Consider the following 24,763-nt stretch of genomic DNA (forward strand, 5'->3'; position numbering starts at 1 on the left):
AGCTCAGAATTTAACTGAACTATGAACGTGAACTATTCATGTTTACTTGTATGAACTGAACTTTGAACTAGTTCATGAGAGGTGTGAACTTGCACAACACTGGTGTAAACCTGATGCTGGTTCTAATGCATAGACATAGATGTATATATATTTAGATATATATATTTTATTTCATATTTTAAATTTTTGATATTCTATTTTACCCTATATTATTCAAATTTTTGTTTTGTTTTTTTAATTCTTGAGCATTGTTAGAAGATAGCCTGTGACTCAAGCATTTCATTGCCAGCGACTGCTTAATTGTTATCTCTGTGCATTTGATAATAGAACTCTTGAATCTTGAATCTTGAATCAGAGGATTTAAAGGCCTTGTCCTCCAAAGCTCTGTGCTGATGTTTATATCTCTAATGCAGGAGAGATGCAAAGTGTCTGTTCCGGTTAGATGATTCAATAAAGACGTGTTTTGAGATGCGTGATTTTATGATGCACAACATATACAGAGCTACAGTAATTTCCTTTGCGAAGCTCATCAGACCTGGTTTGTTTTGCTCCATCTCAAATGGGCGGGGCGTCCACTCTGACGTCTCTCTCTCTCTTCCACTCTCTCTCTCTCTCTGCTCTACCGTGTCCTCCTGAGTCCCGCAGCCGAATCCAGAGCGCCATCGCCGGGGGACCGATCGGGCAGCGTACCGAGCTCCCGCTGCAGTCATGGCGGCGCCGTTAGCCCACTTCGACGAGGACTGGCAGGACTTCAACGAATTCAAGGCGTCCTCGGCCGAGTCCCCGGACCACCTGGACCTGCTCAACTCCAATGTGGGCCACCCGTCGTCGGGCCTGGACGATTTCTCTGACCTGGACCGCAGCTTCTCCGGGGAGATCTGCAGCTTCAAGTCCATGGAGGACCTCGTCCACGACTTCGACGAGAAGCTGACAGTGTGTTTCCGGAACTACAGCACGGCGACGGAGAACATCGCGCCCGTCAAACCCATCTCGGAGGACAGCTACCTGAAAGACGACGAGTGAGTGTCAATTGTTAGTTTGTTCACGCTAACTTTTAATTTCGGAGCTAGCTAGCCGCGTTAGCCTCACCGGGCTAACAGGTCAGCCCGGGACCTTCGCTCGGTTTGAACTGTCCAGCCAAGGTTAGACATGTGCTACGTGTTCGTTAAACGAGAATATACACTTTCTGACGTATTATGAGAAAGTACGTGTGTCCGTTTTTGTTATTTGTTGGTGTCTAAACTTCAGGTCGCCATTCAGAAAGTACAAGCTAATGACAAATACTAGTTGTTAGCATATTTTTGACTGTCTGGTCCTTTTTAAGGGTCAAATTAAGAGTTCAGAACCTTCCACATTTGTCTTATTTATGGTTTTTGTAGAGAGAGAGAGAGAGTGTGTGTGTGTGTGTGTGTGTGTGTGTGTGTGTGTTTTTAAAGGCAGGGGAGGGGTCTTGCCACGTTACCAGCCCTTGATTTTGACCCTAGATTTGGTTGTATTAGCTGTGTTTTGCTAACTTTGAATATGATGTTCTCTGCTAACAGACACTGTGCTCTGTTCCATGCATGTTATCCCTCCTCTCTCAATGTTTACACTGCCAGCATCTCCCCTAACCACCTTAACACCATTTGTTATCTCAGGCAACAGGTCCAATATATTAGCGCTTTCGCATTCGCATCAATCAATCGAATCAAATACACTCTTTTGTCTTCATGTGGACATTTCTCTCAGCTCAAAGTGTAGCCGCAGCTGCAGAACAGCACATTGTGTAACAGACAACACTAAACAGTACATAAGGACATATCGCGTGAGGCCAAGATGACACAGCAACATGGTATAACTTAGCAGGAACTAGTCTCATCCATCCCACACATGAGCACAGACATGACTGTAACAGATCTGCGTGAGTCACCCTTTTCTCGCCTTCTGGCCTCTCCTCCACCAGCACGAACATTGTGACACTGTTGGATCTGGTCTCATAATAAGTCGGCTCTTCTCGGCTACAGTGAGACGTTCATCACAAGTATTCACGTCTACACACAAGTGTCACTTCACGTGAATCTTGCAGCGAGAATATTTAACATGCAACTCAAATCAAAGTATATATATTTTTAATGTTGCTCTAAATTGTACACAACTAACATACGACTTACAGCTCGATGTAGGAACAGGCGTTTTATAAATAGCTGATGAAGACTACCACAATGCATTGGGAGTTTTGTTTACATACTCTTTGCATTAACTGGGGTAACAACCAGTCCAAGGTGTTGAGTTTTTGAAATAATTTATTGGCATGATTGCCACAAATGTCAATCTAAACTAAAGTGGTGCACAGTTGAAGCTGCTTTCATTTTCACTACTGCTTCAGAGAATTTGTTAGTCTTATTTAATGGTAACTACTTAAGATATTTTATGTATGATTCGTTGTTTCTGTATCGTTATAAATTGAACATCTTCAGGTTTAGGACAGTTGATCATGGACTCTTACAGTGATGTCAAGTTGTTTCAATATCCATAGAACAAAGGATTGATAAATAAAGAAATTGATCTTTTCCAAATCCATGTACTGTTAGATGGTCCGTCACGTTTCCCTGAAGGTTTAGGTCCGGTCTTTGTTTTGGTATTTTGTTCAGTCAGCTGTCTATAACCAAAACTTGTACAGTTTACTACCTCATTCGACTGAATCAAGGGAGTTGTTTTACTAACTAATTAGTATCAGTTGAACATCATTCCAGCTCTATAAACGTGTGAAGTAGTTGGTGTATTTTAGTATGGTAGGTTATTAACACTGGAGCCAACATTAGACAAATATATAGTGGTTGGTTACATCACAAAAAAAATTGGAATTCGGGAGAGCTCGTCTGATGGGGGGGGGAAAGCTTCTATGCTTGTTACAGGTAAAGAAAGAGAGGAAGCAGGAAATTAAATAATTGGACAGCAGCCTGCTGAAGCCCAAAGAGCAGTGCCAAGCTCAGTGAGAGTCTTTTCTGGATGGCTGCGCTTTTGCGGGACGTGCCTAGGCGCTTAACAAGTTCTCCAATAAGACCAAGGCCGAGAGGAACAACGGGGGCTGACAAGAAGGAAGTGTGTTTCAGTTAGAGTGTACAGACGAGGCCAAATGTGTTTGTCTCAAAACCAAGTCGTGTATGTGAATCATGTTCGCCCATGAGCACAACAACACAAAACAGCAAAAATGTATTTGAGCAAATAAGCCAGACGAATTGGCTCAGAGCTGAGGAAGAAACAAGTGAACTGGTCCCTTGAAATCTGGAGGAGATTTGTTTTAAAAAAAATACTCTCAGCGAAACTGACGCTAATTGTGCTTTCTGGCGTTCACTCGTGTCACGTGTCCGAGACAGTGTCATCGCTCGTGGTGCAAAAGATATTTCCTGCCAGCCTTTGCCCTATTTAGAACAACCCAGCAGCCCCTAACTCGCCAAGCTGTGCAAGAGCACTTCAGGGAGAAACATCCAAGTTACATAAACATTTGTCCGTGAGTGTGAGTGTGAGTGTGAGTGTGTGAACGAGGGGGTATGACGATGCAGAGCCGCTCTGACACATGGGTTCACAGCATCCATCCTCGCTCTGCTCGCAGCAGTCAGTGCCAGGAACAAAAACACAGAGACTTGCACGTGGGTATGAATTGGTATGCATCCTGTGTTTCTGTCAGGGTGTTTGAAAATCATGCGTAATGTCGGCAGTTGTTAATGTATTTCTGCCACATTATGGTAATTTAGAAATTACCTGGAACCATGAGCAGCAGCCATTTTCAAACCAGGCTCCACTCCACCGTCTGCTCTGCTGCGACGTGTTGTCTGCCAGCTTTCATGCTCCACAGTACTGCCCACATTTAACAATCTGCTGCTATAATGCACTGTCTCTGAATTAGCCAGTGTTTACTGTGTGTTAGTGATATAGACCCACGGTTTATGGGTTATAAAAGCACACTTCAGTTTTTAGGTTGAACTACCGTCAGTGTGTCTCACTGGTGAATCATGTCATTCGGGAGTTGTTACATTCTTCAATGGATTCAGGCGACTGCTTTGAGATGCAGCAGTAGGAACGCGGTGACGTGGTGAGGGGGCGGTTGGAAAAGAAGCCACAGCACTGCCAAGTAATGCTGTGTCACAGTAAAAAGAGAAGGACGCAGGGCTTGTTGTTCAAACTTCACCTATAGCTTTCTTTTTTAACTTTTAGATATGATGTTATTAAATCCCTTTTCCTTTCTTCCAGGGTGTGGAACGCTCTGACAGATAACTATGGCAACGTGATGCCTGTAGACTGGAAGACATCGCACACTCGCTCCCTACACCTGCCCATCCTCAACCTCACAGACCATGAGGTACCAGCCACTCACAGTCTGTGGCGATGTTTAATGTTTCTTCATCTTAATGTTCATCTTTTCCAAAAATGCTACCCTCCTGAAGAAGAGCAGACAGACGATGTAAACAGTATCCCAACCCCTTCGACCTGCTCAATTCCCTTTCTGTTCTCTCATCCATGTTCTCCCTCTCTCTGTCTCTCAATCCTTCCCTGATGGACAGAAGTTGGACAACCAGTCTCTTGATCTGTCCGACGACGAGGAGCTGAGGGAGCAGATGGACATGCACTCAATTATCGTCTCCTGCATCAACGACGAGCCGCTCTTCACAGCTGAACAGGTGATACATTCATTCACACACGTGCGTGAATTGAGCCCCGTTGTGGTTTTGTTACATACAGGATTTTTTAAAGAGGCAGATGAGGGTTGATTGTCTGAATGTCATATTTTCAGGATGTAAAGTAGGTTCTCATGCGTTACCCAGCAAAGTGAAACACTGTTCTTGTTTCTTTTATCTTATTATGAGAAGTGTAAAAACTGTTTATTGGGGAACACTGTCTGATTAGAAAAAATATCATGTTCCCGGTTTGACCTCACAGATCAACTTAGGGAAATTCATTTAAATTGGGCCCAAGTTACCTCACAACATGACCTTGTCCATAACCCAAGAAATCACATACTAATTATAACAAAAAAAGACTTCACTTCATGCATGATGTTGTACTGATGTGGATGTAAACTGCAACGTGACTGGTTGGAGGAGGCACAACACCACAGGGTTGCAATTCTAGTTTGATCACATGATTATGTAAAACATTTTCTGAGAAGGAAACTACAGACAGACTGAACCGAGAGAATCTAAAGCAATGTTCCACGAATAGCTTGATTTAGATGCGTGTAGCTGTAGCTATAAATATCTTTTTAAAATGAAATACTCCTCTGCTTAAGAGCCGCACATACATTTCGTTTGATTGCACATCGCCTGATGTTCTCCATTGGGCAAGCTTTGGCTGTGGTGAGACATGCAGGTCACTAAGCCTGAACATGTACTTAATGTGTGTGCATTTCTATTGTTTTCGGTGTTGTCTAGGTGATAGAGGAGATAGAAGAGATGATGCAGGAGTCTCCAGACCCAGAGGACGACGAGAGTCCCTCCCAGTCCGACCTGTCAATGCTCTCTCAGGACCTCCACGCTCTGAAACGCTCCGGCTCCAACACCAGCTACGAGGACCGTGAGTTCCACCGAGGCCTTGTACATTTACAGTGAAGAGAAGGAAAATCACAAAGCTTTTAAAGTTACTGTGCTCGTCGCCCTGTGAGCGCCAGTGTGCTCGTGCGCCTTTCACACTGGAGCTTCACTCAATGAAGTGTAATGGGTCAGACAATTCGGCACATGAAGAAATATCTCCCCACATGAGATACCATTCTTATGTAATGTGTAACAAATACAAACAGACAGCAGTTGTGTTATAACTACGTGTTATATAAAGAACAGCATAAAATTGGCTCGAATACAATTTCTATTCTCAGAGCGTCGTCTTAGCAGTTGCATCCAATTTGCCTTAAGGCTATACATGTTATCTCAGTTGTCTGTGTATATAATAACAGTATGTTGTGTGTTTATATAGTAGAGCGCTCCTAATGAGTGTGAGAAAGTGTATTTGCAATATTTATACACAGACACTTTCTCTCTATCAGATTGATACGATAGATTTTGCCACGACACGTGTAAGTTGGTAACATCGATTTCCTTTAACACATTTACTGGAATTTAATATAGTGCATTTACCATTTTAAATACATACCTAAAATATATTTAATCTGCCCTATTTCCCTTATTAAAAGAGTATTAGGGCCAGGCATAAAGATTAAAATATATGTTTTTCCCGTTGAAATGTCCAGAATTAAGTTGAAATAAAGTGATGGAAGTTAATTTCTTTTGCATTTCAAGAATAATGAGGTCAACTCCTCTGGTCCGTTATCAAATCCAGCTGCCAGTGTTCCATCTTCCTCTAAACAAAAGCCCTTAACCTGAAATGCAAAAACAATTTTGTCTGCCTGGCACTAATACTCTTCTGCACTGTTGCACCATATTGGTTCTGAACAAGAACTTTTATCCTCTAATGAATAACCTTTTTTATTTCAGTCAGTCGCTTCTTACAAACCATTTTGTGTGAAACTTAACTAATTGTTCTGTTGGGAGCCTTCATAATAATCAAATGATTCTAAATTTTTATACACCATCTCCAGGGCTGCGTCAGCTGTCTGTTTCTGAACTGACTGAGAGTCTGGAGGAAGTGGAAACAGCCATTTGCCGCTACAGCGAGGAGCTGATCCAGGCTCTGGCCCTGAGAGATGAACTGGAATATGAAAAGGAGGTACTATATGTTTTTTATTTTCTTCTGTGTTGCATCAATGTGACCACAACAACGCAAAAACATGGACAAGATCTGTGTCTGTTGAGATTATAAAAGCTGACAAAAGTGACCCGATTATTTACAGCTTCAACTGAACTTAAAATCAACTTGAGAGTTTGAAATGTTAAAAACAGTTTTTGAGAGTAGGACAATTTGAACATCTGTCGTGCAGCGAGAGCAGACTGCAGTGCTCACAGCGTTTGCACAGGTCAGTGAGAAAGGTCAGTGAGTCTCTGGCGGCTTCATTTTTACAGTGTCGTTTGGTTATGCGTTTATCCTGGTGAATTTTTGACAATAGATAAAAATAGAATTGTTGTTGCGTGTATAAATAAGTGCAAAGCATAAATTTGAAGGTGATGTTGAAATCAGCATGAATAAACCGGAGTCGTGTCTGAAAACAGGTGAAGAACAGCTTCATCTCTCTGCTGATCGAGGTGCAGAACAGACAGAAGGAGCACCGCGACCTGCTGCGCAAGAAGAAGAAAATCCGAAGCACGACTACGACCGCGCCCAACGGCCAGAGGATAACCAGCACGCACATACATGGCACGGTGAGTCGTGTGATGATGACAAGTGAAACTGACGCACATTAACCCCACGCACTTGTTGTAATTATAATTAGGGGCATGCATGGTGAAGACCTGACTGTTTGCATGGGGGAGCTGCTTTTAGTCCAGCACTGGGTTTGTGGCTAGACTTTTCCTTCTATCCTCTAATATTCTCTGTACCTCCTTATCTCTCTTCACTCTCTTCTTTTCCCCCTCTTTCATCTCGCTCCGTTTAGCTCCTCACTTTGGAGGGACTATCCAATGTCATTCAAAATGGTCTCCGTCAAACTTTTGGCAACACAGGAGGGGACAAACAGGTGCCCCTGCTCTTTATTTCCACTGAAGGAAAAATCAGTTGAATTTTTCTTTCTTTCTTCCCACTCTGGCACGTTTGTTTTCTTTTCTACAGCTTCCATCGCTGGCGTTTGGTGTGCTCTGTCGTTTCTTTAGTCTGTCTCATCTCTGTGGTTGATTTTTTTTCTTATTTTCTCTCTTTTTTGTCACTTGATTTCATCAATCAATTATTCATTTTTATTTTGCAGCTTTTCCTGGGTCATAATCTAAATTTCCTTTGTTTCAAACCAGGATGATACAGTAACAAAATCTGTGCTTTTGATTTGTTTCCTCTGCCTCTACTCTAATAGGCCCCTGATTGGTTGAAACCATTGACATTTTTATTTATCATAAATTCATATCATCTACATTACGCTTGAAAACAGCATGTTTTATACCATTGTCACAAGAGCTATGCCTATTGTTCTTCCAAGTTTAAATGAGATGACGATGTAATTCAAATATTAAGTGTCATTGTGTCTTACATGATGTTTTCCTCTCAGTACCTGACCACAGTAATCCCTTATGAGAAGAAAGCCGGTTCCCCGTCAGTAGAGGACCTCCAGATCCTCCAGAAGAGTGAGTGCACCCACACACACATAATGAATAAAGTTAGATGTAATGTTATTTGTTTTTCCCTCAGTGTGTTTTGTCTTCATGACGTAATGCACTGCTTTCTGTCTCTCTGCTAGTCCTCCATGCCATGAGGGACGACAGTGAGAAGGTACCTGCTCTGCTCACAGACTACATTCTCAAAGGTAAACACACTTTGACCTCAGAGAGCAAACAACTGCAGTCAAGTCAAGATTGTTTCTTGCAGCAAAAGCCTTTTAGGATGGAAATAATTTGTTTCTAACACGCTAGAGATTATTGTGTCACAGCCAGTTGACTGTTTATCCTGTTCAGACCTGGTATGAACATCTGTCCTGAGTGATCCAATCAGAATGTGGTCTGGCCACATTCTTTTTACTGTTTGAAAGCAAATGAAGAAACGCCTACCCAGCTGACGTCCTCTGAGCTGCTACATGTCGTCACAGGAGACACGTTCAGAACGCATTTCAGTTCCACGTGTGAAAAGAGGAGCTTGACTCTATCAACTTGTGATCAGATCTCTCAGGACGGGTGTTAATACCAGGTCTGAACGAGACCTTTGATTGTGACCATTCCACCTGGCAACACAGACAAAAGAAAACTGTAACACCAAATGTTTAATGAAGGAAGACAAACAGATGCCTTTCTTGCCGCCCTTCACTGTTGACCATGTACCTTCCTTGTCTCTCGTCTGTGCTGCACTGTCCTTAGCTCTGGTATGAGAGCAGTGGAAACTGAGGTTTGTGAGGCACTGGCACATTAACACCGACTCTTCACCTTCAGCCTTCAACTCTGAGCCCCTTTTCTCTTTCTCTCTCTCCTTTCTCTCTGTGTAGTCGCACTTTCTTCCCCCCATTCAAAGCAGAGGCCTTCTCTCACCCTCTCTTCGCTGTAGCGCCTGTCATGCCTCGCAGTGCATATGGCCGCACTACACCTTCCCCGAAACGCCCCAAACACACTCACGCACTTAATTCCCCTTTAACTGCGATCTTGTAGCAGCAGCTGTTGTCTGCTTCTCATCTTTAGCTCTTTTCCTTACTCACCACCACCCCACACTTCTCCCTGTGGTAGATGCTCTTCCGTCCTTCATAGATCTCACAGCTTTCACCGAACAGCACTGCTGATCAACAAATCCATTTTTTGTCTCCACAGTTCTTTGTCCCACGTAAAAGCCAAAGGCAGAGCCTCATGTTTCCAGGACCTTCCACTGGACCATCAGAAGAGGATTGGTCTGGTAATCTGGAAGAATCCAGACGTTGGATTCAAATCCAAACCTTCCTCCCAATTTTTCACAACATAGACTTTTCGTCCTTGTGGTATTTTATTTTTTACTCTGCCACATCGTTGATCCTTACATTTTAACTCGATATAACTCCCTGCTTTGCAAGGTTATTTTTAATCCTTACATTTTTTTCTATAACCTTCTATTTCCTGACTGCACGATGACTTGTCTAATGATGCCAGTAATCAGTATTAGTCTGAACACCTCACTTCCTGATTGGCCAGTGGCTCTTGAATGATGAAGGGTCAGGGAAACATCTCAATGTTTTATTTTTTTTACCTTTTTTGATTCTGTGTGAGGGAAGTGTTCAGTTTGTTTTGTGTATTTAAATTTAATTTGCATCTGTCTAGTTCAGTCCCTGCACAAAAAAACAAATATCTGGAATCTCCGGATGTTAAAGAGCCAGGCGAGTCTTGGCATTAATTATAAATCCTGTTTTTCCTGCTTGGTAAAGTTAAGGTAAATTAATTTAAAAAATCTGAAATCGTAGCCCCACCTGTGTTGCAAGTCAGTTTGAGGTTAAAAATCTATATTAGTTGTTATTTTGAATGTTAAAATGAAATATTTTGTATACTATCATTGCACAGGTTTGGGAACGTTTCACTTAAAAAAAAAAAGGGAACAAAGTCATTAGACTTGAGAAAGGAATTGCTGGATGAACAAACATGTAGAGAATATTTTTGGATAAGGAGTTTTTTTTAAATGAGATTAAGGACTTGCCAGTCCACATCGCAACATCATTATGTAAATGCTGCCCGTTGACCTCTGAACCCTCGAGTAGTGAGCCCCTCCCAGATATCTTCATCACCTCCCGGGAGTCATCATCGCACGAGTCTGCAGATACCTCATGTTTTTTTGCATCTCGTTGAATTGTTGGATAAATAATGTAGTTAAGGTTTTTTCAGATATGATAATTGTGTAGCTTCTATTATAAGTTAGCTTTCTCTCTATCTGTTAGCCCTTAAACTGTTCTGTAAACTCTAGGTATATTGTAGTAGCACTTAAGTCACTCTAAGTGGTCTGGTCGTTTAGTAGTGGAATATGTGATGGGTGTTCTTTAGAGTGTCTCACTAGATAAGCGTTAGACGAAACTTAGGAACTTAGGCGAGGGGCGCAGAAAATACGCTCCACTGCATTTTTGTCATCATGTATCCCGTTCCATCTACTTATCAGTCAGCATGCGCATTAGAATTTAAAGAGCCATAAAGGGACTCTCCACTAGTTTTCACACTTTTCAAACAAGAAACTAAACAAGAGGAGCTTTGTCAAAGTTGAGACTTCATTTTTATTGCATGATAATATCTCTGCTTGGGCTTAAAACTACAAAATGTATAACTTACTATTGACTGATTAAAACTCAGGGCATGGAGATTGAAAAATGCCAGAGTCCAATTTAAAAACATGCCATCAAGTTGCATTTTGGTAAACGTAGGACAAATATCAGGGTATCTGATCCTCGGCCTCTTCAGTTTTGACCTTTTTAATTTTAGTGCATGTCTTGCCCAAAGACTCTATATAAAGATGGACGAGGCGTCTCCACTTTCTCCCACTATCTAGAAATGAGGCCCAATACCCTGGATACTGCCTTCATGCGCCGATGACATCATTTAGAGCCGAAGTCTGTGCAGGACAATGGAGCCGTGGTCTTTAGTTCCCTGTTGCCACACGTCTTGTCTCAGCTTAATGAAAGTGAAACATTAAATCTTTGGAGTGCCCCCTTTAAAACCACGCTGCACCAAATGTAGCACTAGACATCATGTCATGCACTCAGTTAGTACAGTAACATTCAAATCACCAGCTACTACAGGTGAACCACACGCTGTCGGACCAGGTCCAGTCGAGCTCTCAAGTATGGGGTTTACAATCTTGTTTAGAACGCCACTGAGTCTGTGTTTCTGACATTGTGACAGCTAAACGGTAACTTAGTGCACTTTGTGCTCTTTTGCCTACTAAATCTCATTTTAAACAGCCGGAGCAGATGGAGGCGATCATGGTAGTCTCTTGACTAAATCAGGGTAGCATTACACATGTTGAATACGTCACTATTAGTAGTAGTAGTACTGTAGGTGTAGCCAGCAGTTTAATGAAATGTACGATGGCCACTCAGTAGCATCTGCTTGTTGTAGCAGTGACTATAACAAAGTTGTAACATAAAAGGGCAGACGAGGAAGGAAAAGGGGGCGATAAAGATAAACATTGCAGATTTTGGGGACGATTGCACAAAGGGTGCAATCGTCATTTATTATTTTGTAAAGAATGACCAGCTCCTCGTGCTATGTTTAACTATTTATATGTACTGATGCCAGCTTTGAAAACATTCACAGCCTAGCATGTGCTGCATGCACTTTACTGCTGCAAACACATTCTTAATCATTAATAATATTATTTCTGTTTACGGATATTTTGATGTCACACGAAAAAGGAAAGTGCACGTTGCTTTGAAATAGGGAAAAGAAAAACTCGAGGGTGATTCACGAGCCTTTTTAAGAAAACATCACTCAGCTGATCATAATCTGGTAAATACAAAATCTCAGAGAAAATAGTTTCTACCCAGACTTTGTAAATGGACTTTAAATTTTCTAATGAAATGGCCGTCAGCGTGGAGGTCATGCCGGATCTCGTCACTGCAGGAACTAATCTCGGGCCAGAGCCGCTCTCCTGGCCTCCTCTTAGCAGACATATCAGTGTATCTACAATTTAGAGATTTATATTTATATATATGTACAACAGAACAAGCAACAGAGAGAAAAAAAAAGGAGGCTGCCTTTGTAAATGCCTGAAACCTTTTTGTACTTCAAAACTAGTTCCTCTTTTTGTTTTTAATGCAATATAATTCCCCAGTTTGGGGTATTTTGTTTACTGTCTTGTGTGGTACTGCAGTATATTAATTTATTATGTAAATGTTCATTTTGTAACCTTACTGGTGACTGTAATGGTGCAAGTGTTTGTGCCCACATTGCATTGCAACTCATTTCAAATAAATTGATATGTGAAGACTTGAATGTGGTTTGGATTCTCTGTTAGGTGGGTTTGTGTAAATCGTGAAACACATTTCCATCACAAACAGCATTTTTATTAAAGAAATTGTGTTCCTACAAACTGTCGATGCATATAAAAAGGAAACTGGCCTTTAGTTTTCTGTTCTACTCAAAGTTTCCACACAAGATTTAAAATAACATCTGAAGATACAATGATTTAAGCAGCAGCTTTTAATGAAGTTAATTTGAGTGGAAAAAAAAAAATTGTACAACAATTAATATTCTGAAGCCTTGCTCAAGAGTTTAGCAGATTTTTTTCTACCATCCCTTGTTTTAATTTTAATTTTAATTAATTTAAAATAAAGTTTGTCATCAACACAAATTGCTTATCCTTCAAAGGCTTGAATGTAAAATATTGAACGTTGAACATGTCCGTAAATAAACATATTTTTAAACTCAAAATTATAACTATGCTCTGCTGCTTCTTCCACTATATCTTCGGTGTGTTTAGTCTTTTTCTGTGCGTGTGCAGAGTCTTTATTCAATGACGAGAAATAATAAATGAGCATATTTCCTTTTTTCATTCGAGTTCTCCACAAAAGCAGGTTCTTCCTCTTTCCACTAAATAGAAATGTTTTTTTGTCCTGTTGTGTTGAATAGAAGCTCCTGTTTTCTCACTTCGGTCTTCTCTAAGTTGTCACAGTTATTCCAACGGTCTCATCACGGATCGTGTCGACTTCCTCTTCCTTCATTCTATCAGTTCTGTCTAGCTGTGACCTCTGACACTTTAAACTCAGAGTTGGAGAGAAACACAGGGTGGATTTAATGTGACCCTGTGGCCGTGTCTTCCCGTGAGGGTCAGAGGTCGTCCTCAGGTCACATGCTTGTGTCAGTGAACATTGTGTGCTCCTTCCTCACAGTGCAAATATAATGCAGACAGACAGAGAGAGAGAGAGAAGTGTGTCCGGACACATTTTTAACAGTGGTGTCATGATGAAAGTTAAAATGGCTTTGCAAGAGGATTAGGTCTCTGCGTCTCTGCATATGTATTGTATAAATATGCCAAGGGGTAGATCCTTTTTAGATATGACTAATAACAGTGATAGATGGTCTACAAACCTCTATGGTTAACTGTTCCAGTTCAATATTTTTTAACAACTCTTTGTATTAGTGTGGTCAGACTTAAAAACACAGTTAAAATATGAAAGGATAATTCAAAGCAGATATGAAAAAACAAGACAAATGTAATAATGCAATAAAAACAAGGCACAAGTATTATCAGCATATGATTTAACTGAGAAGAGGTTTTATGATAATTATCATCAGTGCCTTTTGAAAACGTAGTGTGACAACAAAGCCAGCTGCCTCTAAACACAGTGTGGCAACAAAGGCAGCTGCCTGGGGAAGCGCCTCTATGACCTGCCCCTCCCACGATTTGAGCTCGCCCTTACTGCTACAACCTGTTGTTTAGTCATAAGTATTTTTGCATTGGTAAATAACAAGACTGACAGATTTCCACCGTCACTGTCACTGTTTACCCTACTCAAATACTTCACCCAACCTTCCATTGGCATCGTGGTGGGTAGATAGAGTTAATGTTCATTTTTTTGAGTGAACTATCCCTTTAAAGGTCCAGTGTGTAGAATGTAGTGACATCTAGTGGTGAACCTGTGGTATCGTCAGTTGTCATAAAATGTAAACAGGACTACTGTAAGAAACATGGCAGCCTTCATGACTTCAAGACTTTATTGTCATATGTACGACAATTACATACAGCAGTGGCTTGCATGAAATTCTTGGGTCAGAGTCCGTACACTCCATAGAGGACCTCCTCCCGACGTAAATATAGAAGTATTGAAATATGAAGGGCCTATTCTCGGTTTAAAAAAGTCCTCTTCACCTAAATCCTACACACTGGACTTTTGAGTGATAAAACAAAGCTTCTAATGAACAAACAGTGCTTTATTCTGTGTGTTTTAGCTGAGAGCTCAGTGAAGTAAAGCGACCCAACCAACAGAAGCATGAGCTGGCAGTGTGGTGCAGCTCAGCCCATTTTGATGGATGAGGAGGTTGTGCGGAGGGCAGTTGATGAGCAAACTCCTAAAGATCAGGCTGGAAGAATTACCAGGGCGGAGGGAGTACTCTTTAAGGAAGTTCTCACGATACGTCTGGACTTCAAATGTAAGAAGAAACATTGTGAAAATACCAATCAGTTTATGAAAGTGAAATGTGCTAATGTACGTGAGATATCGTCTGTTCACAGACATTCTGAAGATTGACAACCTCTGGGACTTCACATCCTTGACCAGGCTTTATTTAAACAACAACTTCATTAAGAAGATTGCGGGCGTGGACCATCTGGTGAATCTGACGTGGCTCAGTAAGATGAAGCTTTTTATTTGCATATTATGGTTCAAAAACATGTATTGAGTCCGATAACTACCACAAATAAACATGATTCTGAATGTGTCTTTTAGATCTGTCATTCAACAGAATAGAAAAAATCGAGGGTCTGGCGTCCCTGCGGAAGCTCGAACTTCTGAACTTGTCCAACAACAGAATCTCCGTCATCGAAAACATCGATCAACTTGACGCGCTCACACATTTCGGCATCGCAAACAACTTCCTTGAACAACTGGATAATGTAAAAAACATTATCACATTGCAACATTTGTGTACTGCGTTATCTTCACACAACATACACCTTAATGTAATTCTAATTCATTTTAAAGGTGCTCTGCCTCAGGGTGATCAAGAAGCTGTTCACTCTCAACCTCTCTGGAAATCCTCTCTCAAAGGAGGAGGATTACAGCTTATTCATTGCGGCCTTCTTTCCAAACTTGAGGTGCATGGACTACAGATTAATTAGTGAGGAGACAGTACGTATAAATAACGATGACAGTTTTAATCTATTGTTTTCTGCTTTGAAGCAAACATATATTTTACAGCTAATGTTCTATAAAAGCCATGACACTGACTAGGTCTCTTTCCAATTTTGATATTGTATTAAAAACTCTCTGTGCAGAAAAAGGAAGCATCTATCAAATACTTCGGTGCCATTGAGAAAATTAGACAAGATCAGATGCAGAAACAACAAGCCGATGAGGCCGAGCAAAGCCAGAGAGCGGAACTCCAATTGCACAGGGTAACCTATAAGCTCTTGTTTGGGATGCACAATCCCTGCATTGTCCACTGAGCTCTCAAACGCACAGATGCACAGTGTGACAGGTCAGCTCTCTTGCCCTACAGGACGCCTTTGTGGAGCTCCTCAATGGATCTCATCTGTTTAAGAGCATGTTCAAAGATGATCCAGAAGCGGAGACACTACAAAGTGTGACAGGAGTGGCCGACCTGCTTAAAACATATCCTTTGATCCTTGGCTCTTCATCCATGCTGGTGTATTGATGACATATTAATCTGGGAAATCAGTCCTTAAGCTTCCTTGACCCAACGCTTACCTTCGAGCAGGAAATGGTGGAGCTGTGTGAGCAGGTATTCGAAATAGGCCTGGTAGAGCATAAACAAAGAGAGGCAGAGGTCAACTCCTTCCTCAGTGGTCGCACAAAGATTGTGACGGATCACCAGAAGAAGGCCTCGCAGATTTTGACAGAATTTGAGGACCGACACCATGGGGTGAGCTGGGCCATACATGATGTCTTTAAAGGACTTGCGGCGTGGATTTTAAACAGATAATAACTCCTTAAATCTGCTTTTAGTAGATAAACCTCTCTGATGTTCATGAAACAAGTGGGTTTCCCTGGTGTCTAATATTTTATGCCTTTCTAGAGGACTTGGGAGTTGCAGCACTTATCAGAGCAAGACACACTGCAGGTCAAGGTCGGCCACTGCAACGATGCAATCAACCAGCTCTCAGCCAGCCTAATGTCACTGGAGCTTAGGCTCCACAAACAGGTGGAAGTAAGTGTGTGTGTGTTTTTCTATTTGTGTTTGTGTAAGCTGGAAGTCAATGTGTAACTGTGTGCCAATTATTATAGATGCTATAGACTTAGATTAAATACTTCAAGAACTCTTTTTTTTTTTATCAATTTCAGGACATCATCAAAGAGTTGGACATCAATATCTCAGACATGGTTGGCCACTTCACTGAAATTGTTCAAGGAATATATCCTTTTACATTGTGTATGCATCATTTGCAATGACATGAAGTCAGTGTTGTTGTAAATTAGACGAAGAGACAATATCAAGCCACATCTTAATACAATACCAGATTAATGCACCAAAGCATTATGGCGAGAACCAGCTCTGTCTACCCGAGTCTTACCCTCAGTTGTGACAAGGTTTTTAGAAACCCCCTTCACTTTCTCTTAATCCAATTTGACCCCATTGCAGTTACCTGTTTTGCCCTGTCAATAATGAAGTCCTGTGTAAATGATGTCTTTAACTCAAACCTACATTTGCCCAATGTCGAGATCTGGAGGATAATTATCATCGGAATGTGGGAGATATTGCTTTGGCAACTCTGGATAAAGTGGCCTCGGGCAGCGTGATAAAGGACATGTCAGGTGACGCTAGATGGGTCAGTGTTGTCTCTTTTGTACCCAACTGGCTGAATGATAGGATTATAGTCACTGTAGACTGCTATAGTCTCCTAATCAAAGCACTGCTTACAAAATATTACTGTCTTCACACTCTGCCATTTTGACACTCCAGTGTTATCCTACAGCCACCCCTGTTAAAGATGTCATATATGAAAATATAAAGCAGAATCATTAGCTAATGTATACGCTGATGGCAGATATTAATATCAAATGGTCAGATGATGCAAACCCATGGGTCATTACCAGTGTCAGTGACCTCACACCCTCGTGCCTGTTCTCTCTCCACAGCTGTTTACAAACAGAAGCATGGTGATGGACGCACTGGCCACAGCCCACGATAACCACCTGATGAAGATCAATGACAAAGAGACTCAGATGGTTGCGGGTGTCAGTGCCTGGAAAGTGTCTCTCATTAAAGGGGTAGGGAGCTGGAATTACCTTGGAACAAGCAGCCCAGTTTATATTTTGTGTGATTTGACGAACGTCACCTTCTTAACTCACTTTTCTTGTTTACTTATTGTTTGCCTTTTGTCTTTAATGCCTTATTACAGATTCAAAACAAAGAGCTTAAGCAGAACCCCGCGACCCTCAAGTATATTGAGTACTTGTGGGAACAGATGGAGGAGTTCCAGTTGCAGGATCTTTGAGTCAAACATTCATTTCATTCACATGTCGGTGAACAGGACACTCTCACAGCCTTCTGGGACCACTGTCATACAGCAAATGTCAATGTCTTTTTTGAGACAATAAAGAAATATTGATAACCATTATGCTGCTTCAGCTCTTTCCTTGATCCCCAGATGAGCAAATACGTGTGTCTGGTTTTATTGTGGTGCAAGCAACTCTCTTTAAATGGCCCATATTTTACACTTCTCTGGGACTTACTTTGAGGTATTGGTACCCCTAAGATGATATATCAGTGGTTTAAAGTCTAAAACTCTGCTGCTATGTTATTCCATGTTTCCGAAGCTGCAGACAGAACAGGCTGTTTTGGCCTTCCTCTTGAGCCCTCTCCTCTGATTGGCTGACTGCACTTTGAGTGACACACGACCAGGCTTCAGTTTGCCCGAGTTTCAGTACGGAGATTCAGTACGGAGTTTCAACACCCCCATTCAAGTCATTATAGATAGTAAAACCAAAGACAATGTATTTTACACAATATGGGGCCTTTAATGTGAACAACAACTGGGTCAGTGTAACACTTTCAAAGTAGGTGGTGTGTTGACTGTGTAAACTGAAGGCAACACTGATGTGCAAATAAAATGTCGGTTTAGTCTACCTCAGCATTGGTTTACTGCACAGGAACAGCCTTTATGCATGAGAACTAAATAGAAGAGAAAGCCTGTAGACACAAAGTGCAGGACTGAACAGTTTATTTGTTTTAAGAGAAGATAAAAAGTCGTGCACTATGCTGCATAGAGCAGACTTTGGTTTTGAGGAGATGTATGAAATACGTCTATAAGTGTCTCTTTACAGCATGAAGGGGAGGTCCAAATTCTTGGCCCCATCACCGATGTAGAAGTATCCGTGATGTGGCGTCATGGGCAGGTGGTAGAAGGTCAGGCCGAGCCACAACAGGCTGCGAAGCACGCACACTTTGCTGCCACATTCAAACTGGAGACTCCATGATCCTACAGACAAGGGCAGAAAGCTTGTAAACAGTTGATACATGCAAGAGGCTGCAACGTCATGTTACCCGACTGTAAAGTAGACGACTGGAGTTTTCTTTGGAAATCCCTCCAAGACAGATATGCCCTTCACACTCCAGGAGCAGCTAAGCTGAGGGATTCATTTTTGTTGTTTTGTATAAAGGAACATAAGGCGGCTCGTTTTGCTGTCGGGTAAACTGAACTCTGTGGCTTCACCTTTAGGAATGTCATCACTCAGCACATCCAGGAAGTCAATAGCTGGGTTGAGTTGACTCGTCTCTAAGAGGCTCTTCTTCTTCAGATTCTTTGGTTCGCTGAAGTGCAGGAAACTGTCGAGCTTTTCCGATTCAGAGTAAGACAGACCTGGGGACCAATGCACATAAGAAATAAGATTTTTACACAGGATACAGAAATGTTAGTTAACCAAATACATTTGAAAAGGCATTAGGAAACATTTCCAAACCCTAACCCATTTGACCTATTGGTACAATTGACCTAAATACCACATTTGAACAAGGCTTGATGAAACCACTTGGGACACAATGGAACTTAGACTCACACATGATGTGAAACAGTAAAATCTTATTACCGCAAAAGCTGCGGTTGATCTGGACAAGGCCGTGAGGACTCTTGACGAATGCACCTCGTGGTACCACAGACACTTCCTCTTCAATGTGATGAACTGTCACTGCCAGCCTGATCTCCTCGTTCACTTTGGTCTGAAACCAAGAGCAGACTTCCATGACTCAGCGGATATCAACAACAGGAACGAGTCACAGAAGTGCACCAGTAAGACTCTTTTGTACTCTCTTCTTCTGCCATCTGCGCTTATTATTGTGTTAGCAGCATTACACAACAACTACTGCACGGATTACCATGGAACTAAGTGGGAGGGTGTGGTGATGCGTCAGTGAAGAACCATTACATTTTGTTGTGGAGCATTGGGCAGATGCCGAAAACCTTTTTTTATTATTTCTTTAACATTGTTGTTGATTACTCAGAGAATTTTGTGTGAATCTTTATGAAAAAGGAAACATATTAAGGGGGTTGGTATCTATGACTGTGTGAAATTTCATGCTGATCCACTAGAAATCTGGTGAAGTTAATTGTTGCTCCATCAGGGGTGTAGTTCAGTTCATTCAGCCACTCTATGGTAACACATAGAGCTAGAAACCTGTAAGTACCACAAATGTGTTGTTTAGAAATGTAATGTAATGGGGCCTTAGCTATAAGGCTTGTTAAATTGTAGGGGACTGCTGGGCCTCGGGGGACGTATGGGCTCTGCTGAGTGCAATCCTAGTTTTGTTGTCTGTTTAATTTAGGTCCCACATTTATCTTTGTTATTGCTTCATATCAATACTCACCACTACCTCCTCTTCTTCATCTCCATCTCCTCGCCTGCGGATGTCCCGATGCTCGTACACATGTGAGGGGTCTCCTGTGAAGCGACCCTTGGCAGCGCTGGACACTTGGTCGATTAAAGGGACTGTGGCTGGAGGCAGCAGAAACCAGTCCACACAGTTCAAGCTGGAGGAAACAGCCATGACACACACAGTCAGGTTTTTTTCCTCACACAGCAAATGAATGAAGCTGAATTACAGGCGAGATTCTTCCACCTATACAGATTCTTCCTATCCTTCATCTCATCCTCTCCTCTCCCCTGTGCAATAAAATAATCCGCCTTCAACCCGAGCACTTTGCCCCAGAGCAGGACTCTCTGGAACTTGTAGTTTTTCTGCAGAATCACCAGGGAAGTCTGCAGGGCGGCTCTCTGCTCGACGTTCAGATCACTCGGGTACAGCGTCTGTGAATCCATCGTTACTCTCGTTCTCACTTAACCTCTTTACAGTGTCTTAAATACGAATCTCAAAATCCCTACAGTGTTTATGTCCAGTAAGGGCAAGCTCAAATCGTGACAGTGCGATTGGCAGCTCGTAGAGGTACTTCTTTAAACTGCCTTTGTTGCCACACTCTTTAGAGGCATGCTGCCTTTGAAGTCCAAACAGTGTGACAACAAAGGCAGTTTAAAGATTAAGTTTAACATTCAACTTACTGCTGACGTGTTGAGTAAGTGTTATTGCATCTTCCACTGTGCGATTGGCTTTTCAAGCTTTTCAAGCCAATCGCACATTTTCACTGTTGAATAGATCATTTCAGGATACTTCAAAGTACTATAAAAACACTTTGCTCATAAGTTCAGAGAGAGACTGATATGCCTGGGTTCAGGACCTCCCTGACTACCTACATACATGAATATCAATGATTTTTACTGAATATGTTTGGAGATTTTTCAAAGTAAAGTCCAACATTTTCACTGTGGAATAGATCATTTCAGGATACTTCAAAGTACTGTAAAAACACTTTGCTCAATAAGTTCAGAGAGAGACTGATATGCCTGTGTTCAGGACCTCCCTGACTACCTACATACTGAAGATCAAACGTATTTACTGTTTAGATTAAGGTATTTTTTCAAAGTAATGATCACTTGATTGTGGGTCAGAGAAGAACCCACTCATGTTTGGGATCAGGGGGTAGATCCAGGAATTTTTCTTTTGAAATCCTGTGCTATGTCAACAAATTGTTTGATGGATCATTGGGTCTAAGATCGTGGATGCTTTTCCTACTTTGGTGAGGTCGTCGCTCTCCATCAACATCACCCTCTCTGGTAGTGTGGCTTTCTGCTTCTCTTTATTTGTTTCTTGTTTTTGCAGCTCCTCCACGGGATGCGTCATACATCTCCCACTGATTAGCCGTGGCAGAGGAGTTGCTGCGTGGAGGAGGTTCAGTCTGGGTGCTGCTTTCCCTTAGTAGGTTATTGAAGCTCTGGCTGCTTCTTGTCAGTTTTGGAGGCAACACTGTCTGGTCTGTCTTCTCCTCTCACGTCCTCCACTTCCCTCTCATCTTCTACAGTTGTAGCCTGGGTTTCCTCCTCATCAGGTTCTGCTCCTCTTTCCACTGTTACAGCCTCTCCTGGGAGACCCCCCCCCCCCCCCCCCCCCCCCCCCCCTCTGGCCTTACCAGTCCTGATGTATAAGGCTGCCCTCCAACACAAAGTGAACATTTGGTCCAAAACAACGGGGTTGTAGGATTGTTCCTTGAAGCTGTAGCATTTTTTAAGTAATTTATATGAAACCATCATACACATTTAATAAATGCAGCACTAACTTAACATTTACATTTGAGACTTTCAGGAAATAAATAGGATGACCATTTATCATTTCAATTTTTTTTTTAAATCTACACAAACAGTATACATGTATTCATGTCCATCACTTTTTTTTCTTCCTTTTTCCTCCGAATACTCATTCCATCTTATCACTAATAGACGATAATAGACGGAAGAATAGACGAGTGCCTTGTAATGTGCTGTGTAACCACATGATGGCGTCACGCATCTGCAGCTGGCTGTGTTGTTGTGAGGCAGCCTCCAGTTTGATGAATCATTAGCATCAGATAAGGAACTCCCTGTGACACTATGACGGCAGAGCGTCTTATCTTCACTCCCTGCTATTATTACAATAACATCATGCTAGGAATGCATGCATGTGTAATGATACTGTACATTCACCTGTTGCCTCTCCTCTTAGGACAAAGAAGAACAGTTCCAATAGGTTTAAATACAAAATTATAACCATAAGTCACGTCTCTCTTGGTCGTCCTCAAGTGTCCTTTAACATGTACATGTACAGTCGTCCGTCGGCTGTGAGGGAATGAGTGAGATTGACAGGCAGGAGGTACAGCAGCAGAAATACTGTGTCGGATGAAAGTTTTAAACGTAAGCCGAGAAAATGAGGAGGTTGGATCAGGACCATTCGGAAGAATCTCACTGCTCTGTGGTCATGTTTTCTTCTTCTGCTAGAAAAGTTGCTGGATAAACATGACGTACCAAGCAGCACTCAACAATGGAGGCTTCTGAGATGATCAGATTTTAACGAGAGGTTTTTTTCTACTAAATATGAACGTTTCACGCCGCACAAAAAGTAGTGGCTTATTTGTTTTTACCTAATTTATTTCCATTTGGCCTCCTGTGAAGAGAGTTTCGTTGCGTTCACCTTAAAGAGAAGTCGGAGACATCTATGCACTTGACTTGTGTCGTCAAAACAGGTCTGGAAACCGATAAAAAGAGGAGAACTGTTATTTATTCATTATTTATTTCTTATTAAGGAAAAGGGAGCAGATTCAAAGATGCGCAGAGAAACCAAACTGGACATAAATAATTATAATGAATTATTATTAAAGGAAAAACGGTAGCGACCCATTAAAAACTTAAAGGACGAGAAAGAAACCAAGTTTGCTGTAGTGGTTCAATTTCAAAATGGCGAAGGTTATTGATTTGTAGCACTCTGTCAAAACATTCAGTCAAACCATAACGTCCTAATTGAGCTGAGTATTAAAAAGTTCGAATGGAGCTTCTATGTTGCAGCGTGTCTCGATTGTTTAGAATCCGGAAACTGGCGGCATAAAGGAAACTATAATAATTCAATATAATACAACATAAGCTGGGGACATGTCCTGGGTGTACCCCACCTCTCGCCATATGTCAGCTGGCTCTACAGCCCCCTGTGGCCCATAGAGGATAGATGGTGCAGCTGATGGATGGGTGTTTGGAGGTGATCTGACATTTTTGAAATTCAGTAAGTTTGAAGAAAAAGATTGTAATCATAGTGACACCATTATCACACCCGTCCCAACATGTCCCCTTTTTCCAAGACTTTTTTTTTTTTTTTAAAGATGATACAGGGTGAGTTGAGTATCAAAGGACATTTCAACCAAACAAGGACAGCGTGGGGTATCAGATGCAGAGAGAACATACGAGGACTAACTCAAGATTTAACACTTCTTTTGAATATTTAGTCCTTTGCTCCCGACGTTGCCGCTCCGCATCAGAAGGGCCCCAGCATTACCAAACACCTCATTTGATTTATTTTTACACAGCAGCTCTCCTCTGTCTAATACCCTCATCAGCATTCATACCTGGCTGTGATGATTCGGGACAATGCTTCTTTATTGAGGAAGTGATCTCACCCTTGAGTGCCAGAATCAGCCTTTTTTACAGCCCATCTCCTCGGGGCCTCATCCATCACCAAGGTGTCTGGGCGACACGGCCACTAGACACATACTAACTCATTTAAGGAGCGGGACGCACAGGGACGTATCACTCAAGATCACTAACTCACTTAGTGAAGGAGGATGTGCCGAAAAATCTGCAGCTCGCTCCACGTCCCTTAGTGGGAGTTTTTGACCACAGGTAAATAAGAAGGTTATAAAGCTCCTGCTGACAGATGAGGAGGGATAAAGGACAAACAGCTCCACTTGGTTTTTGATTTGTCTTTCTATTAATCCGTCTTTACTCTTCTATGATTTCACTGGCACCGAGTCCTCTCTACTCCTCCCATCTCCTGTTCAAAAGTAAGATTCATAAATATGTTTGGTACGAACAAATTTAATCTCACGCTTTATATTACAGACACAGAAGGGACCGATTGCAGCTGAAGGCAGCGTGTCCGTCGACTTGACACTTCCTTTATCGACTGTAAACTCAATCAAACACCATGTAATCCAAAGTAAATATCGGTTTCTCCAATCAGCTCTCTAATAAAAACACAGCTCTGCTCCTCAGCCTGAGAAATTTCAAATCACATTATCAAAATGAACGTTGTACACATGGTGTTGGGATGGATCCACCTCTAATAAATACTATAATCTACTTTATTTTATTTATTAAATCTGAAGGTGTATTTAAGCCTGAGTTCTCTGACGTATTTGGATTTTGGATATTTGGATTAATAGAACCTTTTAATGTTATTGTAGCTGAAGTTGCGGTTTTTAGCTCATATTAAACTGTTTGTAAAACATATTTATATTATATTATATTCGAAATTTGAAGTGTAAAGAATAAAAACAACTTTTTCAACTATCTGTTGCAATGGGCTCACTTTCATTCTCATTTCACTTTACCCATAGTGCTGCACCAAGCACTTTGAGCTTCATATGAAGTATTACTTTTATATTATGGTTTCTGACATTGTTTAATTCATCCATTTATTACATTATTTTATGTAACATGCATCTTTCCAGTGTTCAAATT

At 41.6% G+C, this 24,763-nt stretch overlaps 3 protein-coding genes across 5 annotated transcripts; 2 read left to right on the plus strand and 1 right to left on the minus strand.

Moving 5' to 3' along the window:
- The first annotated feature begins 640 nt into the window (after positions 1-640).
- On the plus strand, positions 641-12,491 carry fez2b (fasciculation and elongation protein zeta 2b). 3 transcript variants are annotated; one of them, XM_053445020.1, is made up of 10 exons: positions 641-1,019; positions 4,231-4,339; positions 4,542-4,658; positions 5,409-5,550; positions 6,569-6,696; positions 7,137-7,286; positions 8,120-8,195; positions 8,309-8,374; positions 8,919-8,946; positions 9,360-12,491. In XM_053445020.1, exons 1-9 carry the CDS (start codon positions 709-711, stop codon positions 8,927-8,929), a joined length of 1,110 nt encoding a protein of 369 aa, XP_053300995.1. In that variant the 5' UTR covers positions 641-708; the 3' UTR covers positions 8,930-8,946; positions 9,360-12,491. The 3 variants fall into 3 exon arrangements, with proteins under 3 accessions (XP_053300995.1, XP_053300994.1, XP_053300993.1); XM_053445019.1 differs by lacking the exon at positions 8,919-8,946 and having other exon boundaries at positions 643-1,019; positions 4,545-4,658; XM_053445018.1 differs by lacking the exon at positions 8,919-8,946 and having other exon boundaries at positions 645-1,019.
- Positions 12,492-14,487: 1,996 nt separating this feature from the next.
- On the plus strand, positions 14,488-17,796 carry LOC128460360 (dynein regulatory complex subunit 3). The gene is made up of 12 exons (XM_053445528.1): positions 14,488-14,648; positions 14,731-14,847; positions 14,945-15,111; positions 15,200-15,346; positions 15,493-15,612; positions 15,717-15,829; positions 15,926-16,100; positions 16,254-16,385; positions 16,520-16,590; positions 16,881-17,004; positions 17,315-17,446; positions 17,578-17,796. The coding sequence occupies exons 1-12, from the start codon at positions 14,489-14,491 to the stop codon at positions 17,671-17,673; spliced, it is 1,554 nt and encodes a 517-aa protein (XP_053301503.1). The 5' UTR covers position 14,488; the 3' UTR covers positions 17,674-17,796.
- Positions 17,797-18,496: 700 nt separating this feature from the next.
- On the minus strand, positions 18,497-20,491 carry LOC128460633 (radial spoke head protein 9 homolog). The gene is made up of 5 exons (XM_053445877.1): positions 20,292-20,491; positions 20,040-20,202; positions 19,265-19,394; positions 18,892-19,038; positions 18,497-18,657 (listed from the first exon to the last, which is right to left on the minus strand). Exons 1-5 carry the CDS (start codon positions 20,489-20,491, stop codon positions 18,497-18,499), a joined length of 801 nt encoding a protein of 266 aa, XP_053301852.1.
- Positions 20,492-24,763: the final 4,272 nt, after the last annotated feature.

Source organism: Pleuronectes platessa, chromosome 17 (genome assembly GCF_947347685.1).
Source record: "Pleuronectes platessa chromosome 17, fPlePla1.1, whole genome shotgun sequence".
In the NCBI taxonomy this organism is placed as follows: domain Eukaryota; kingdom Metazoa; phylum Chordata; class Actinopteri; order Pleuronectiformes; family Pleuronectidae; genus Pleuronectes; species Pleuronectes platessa.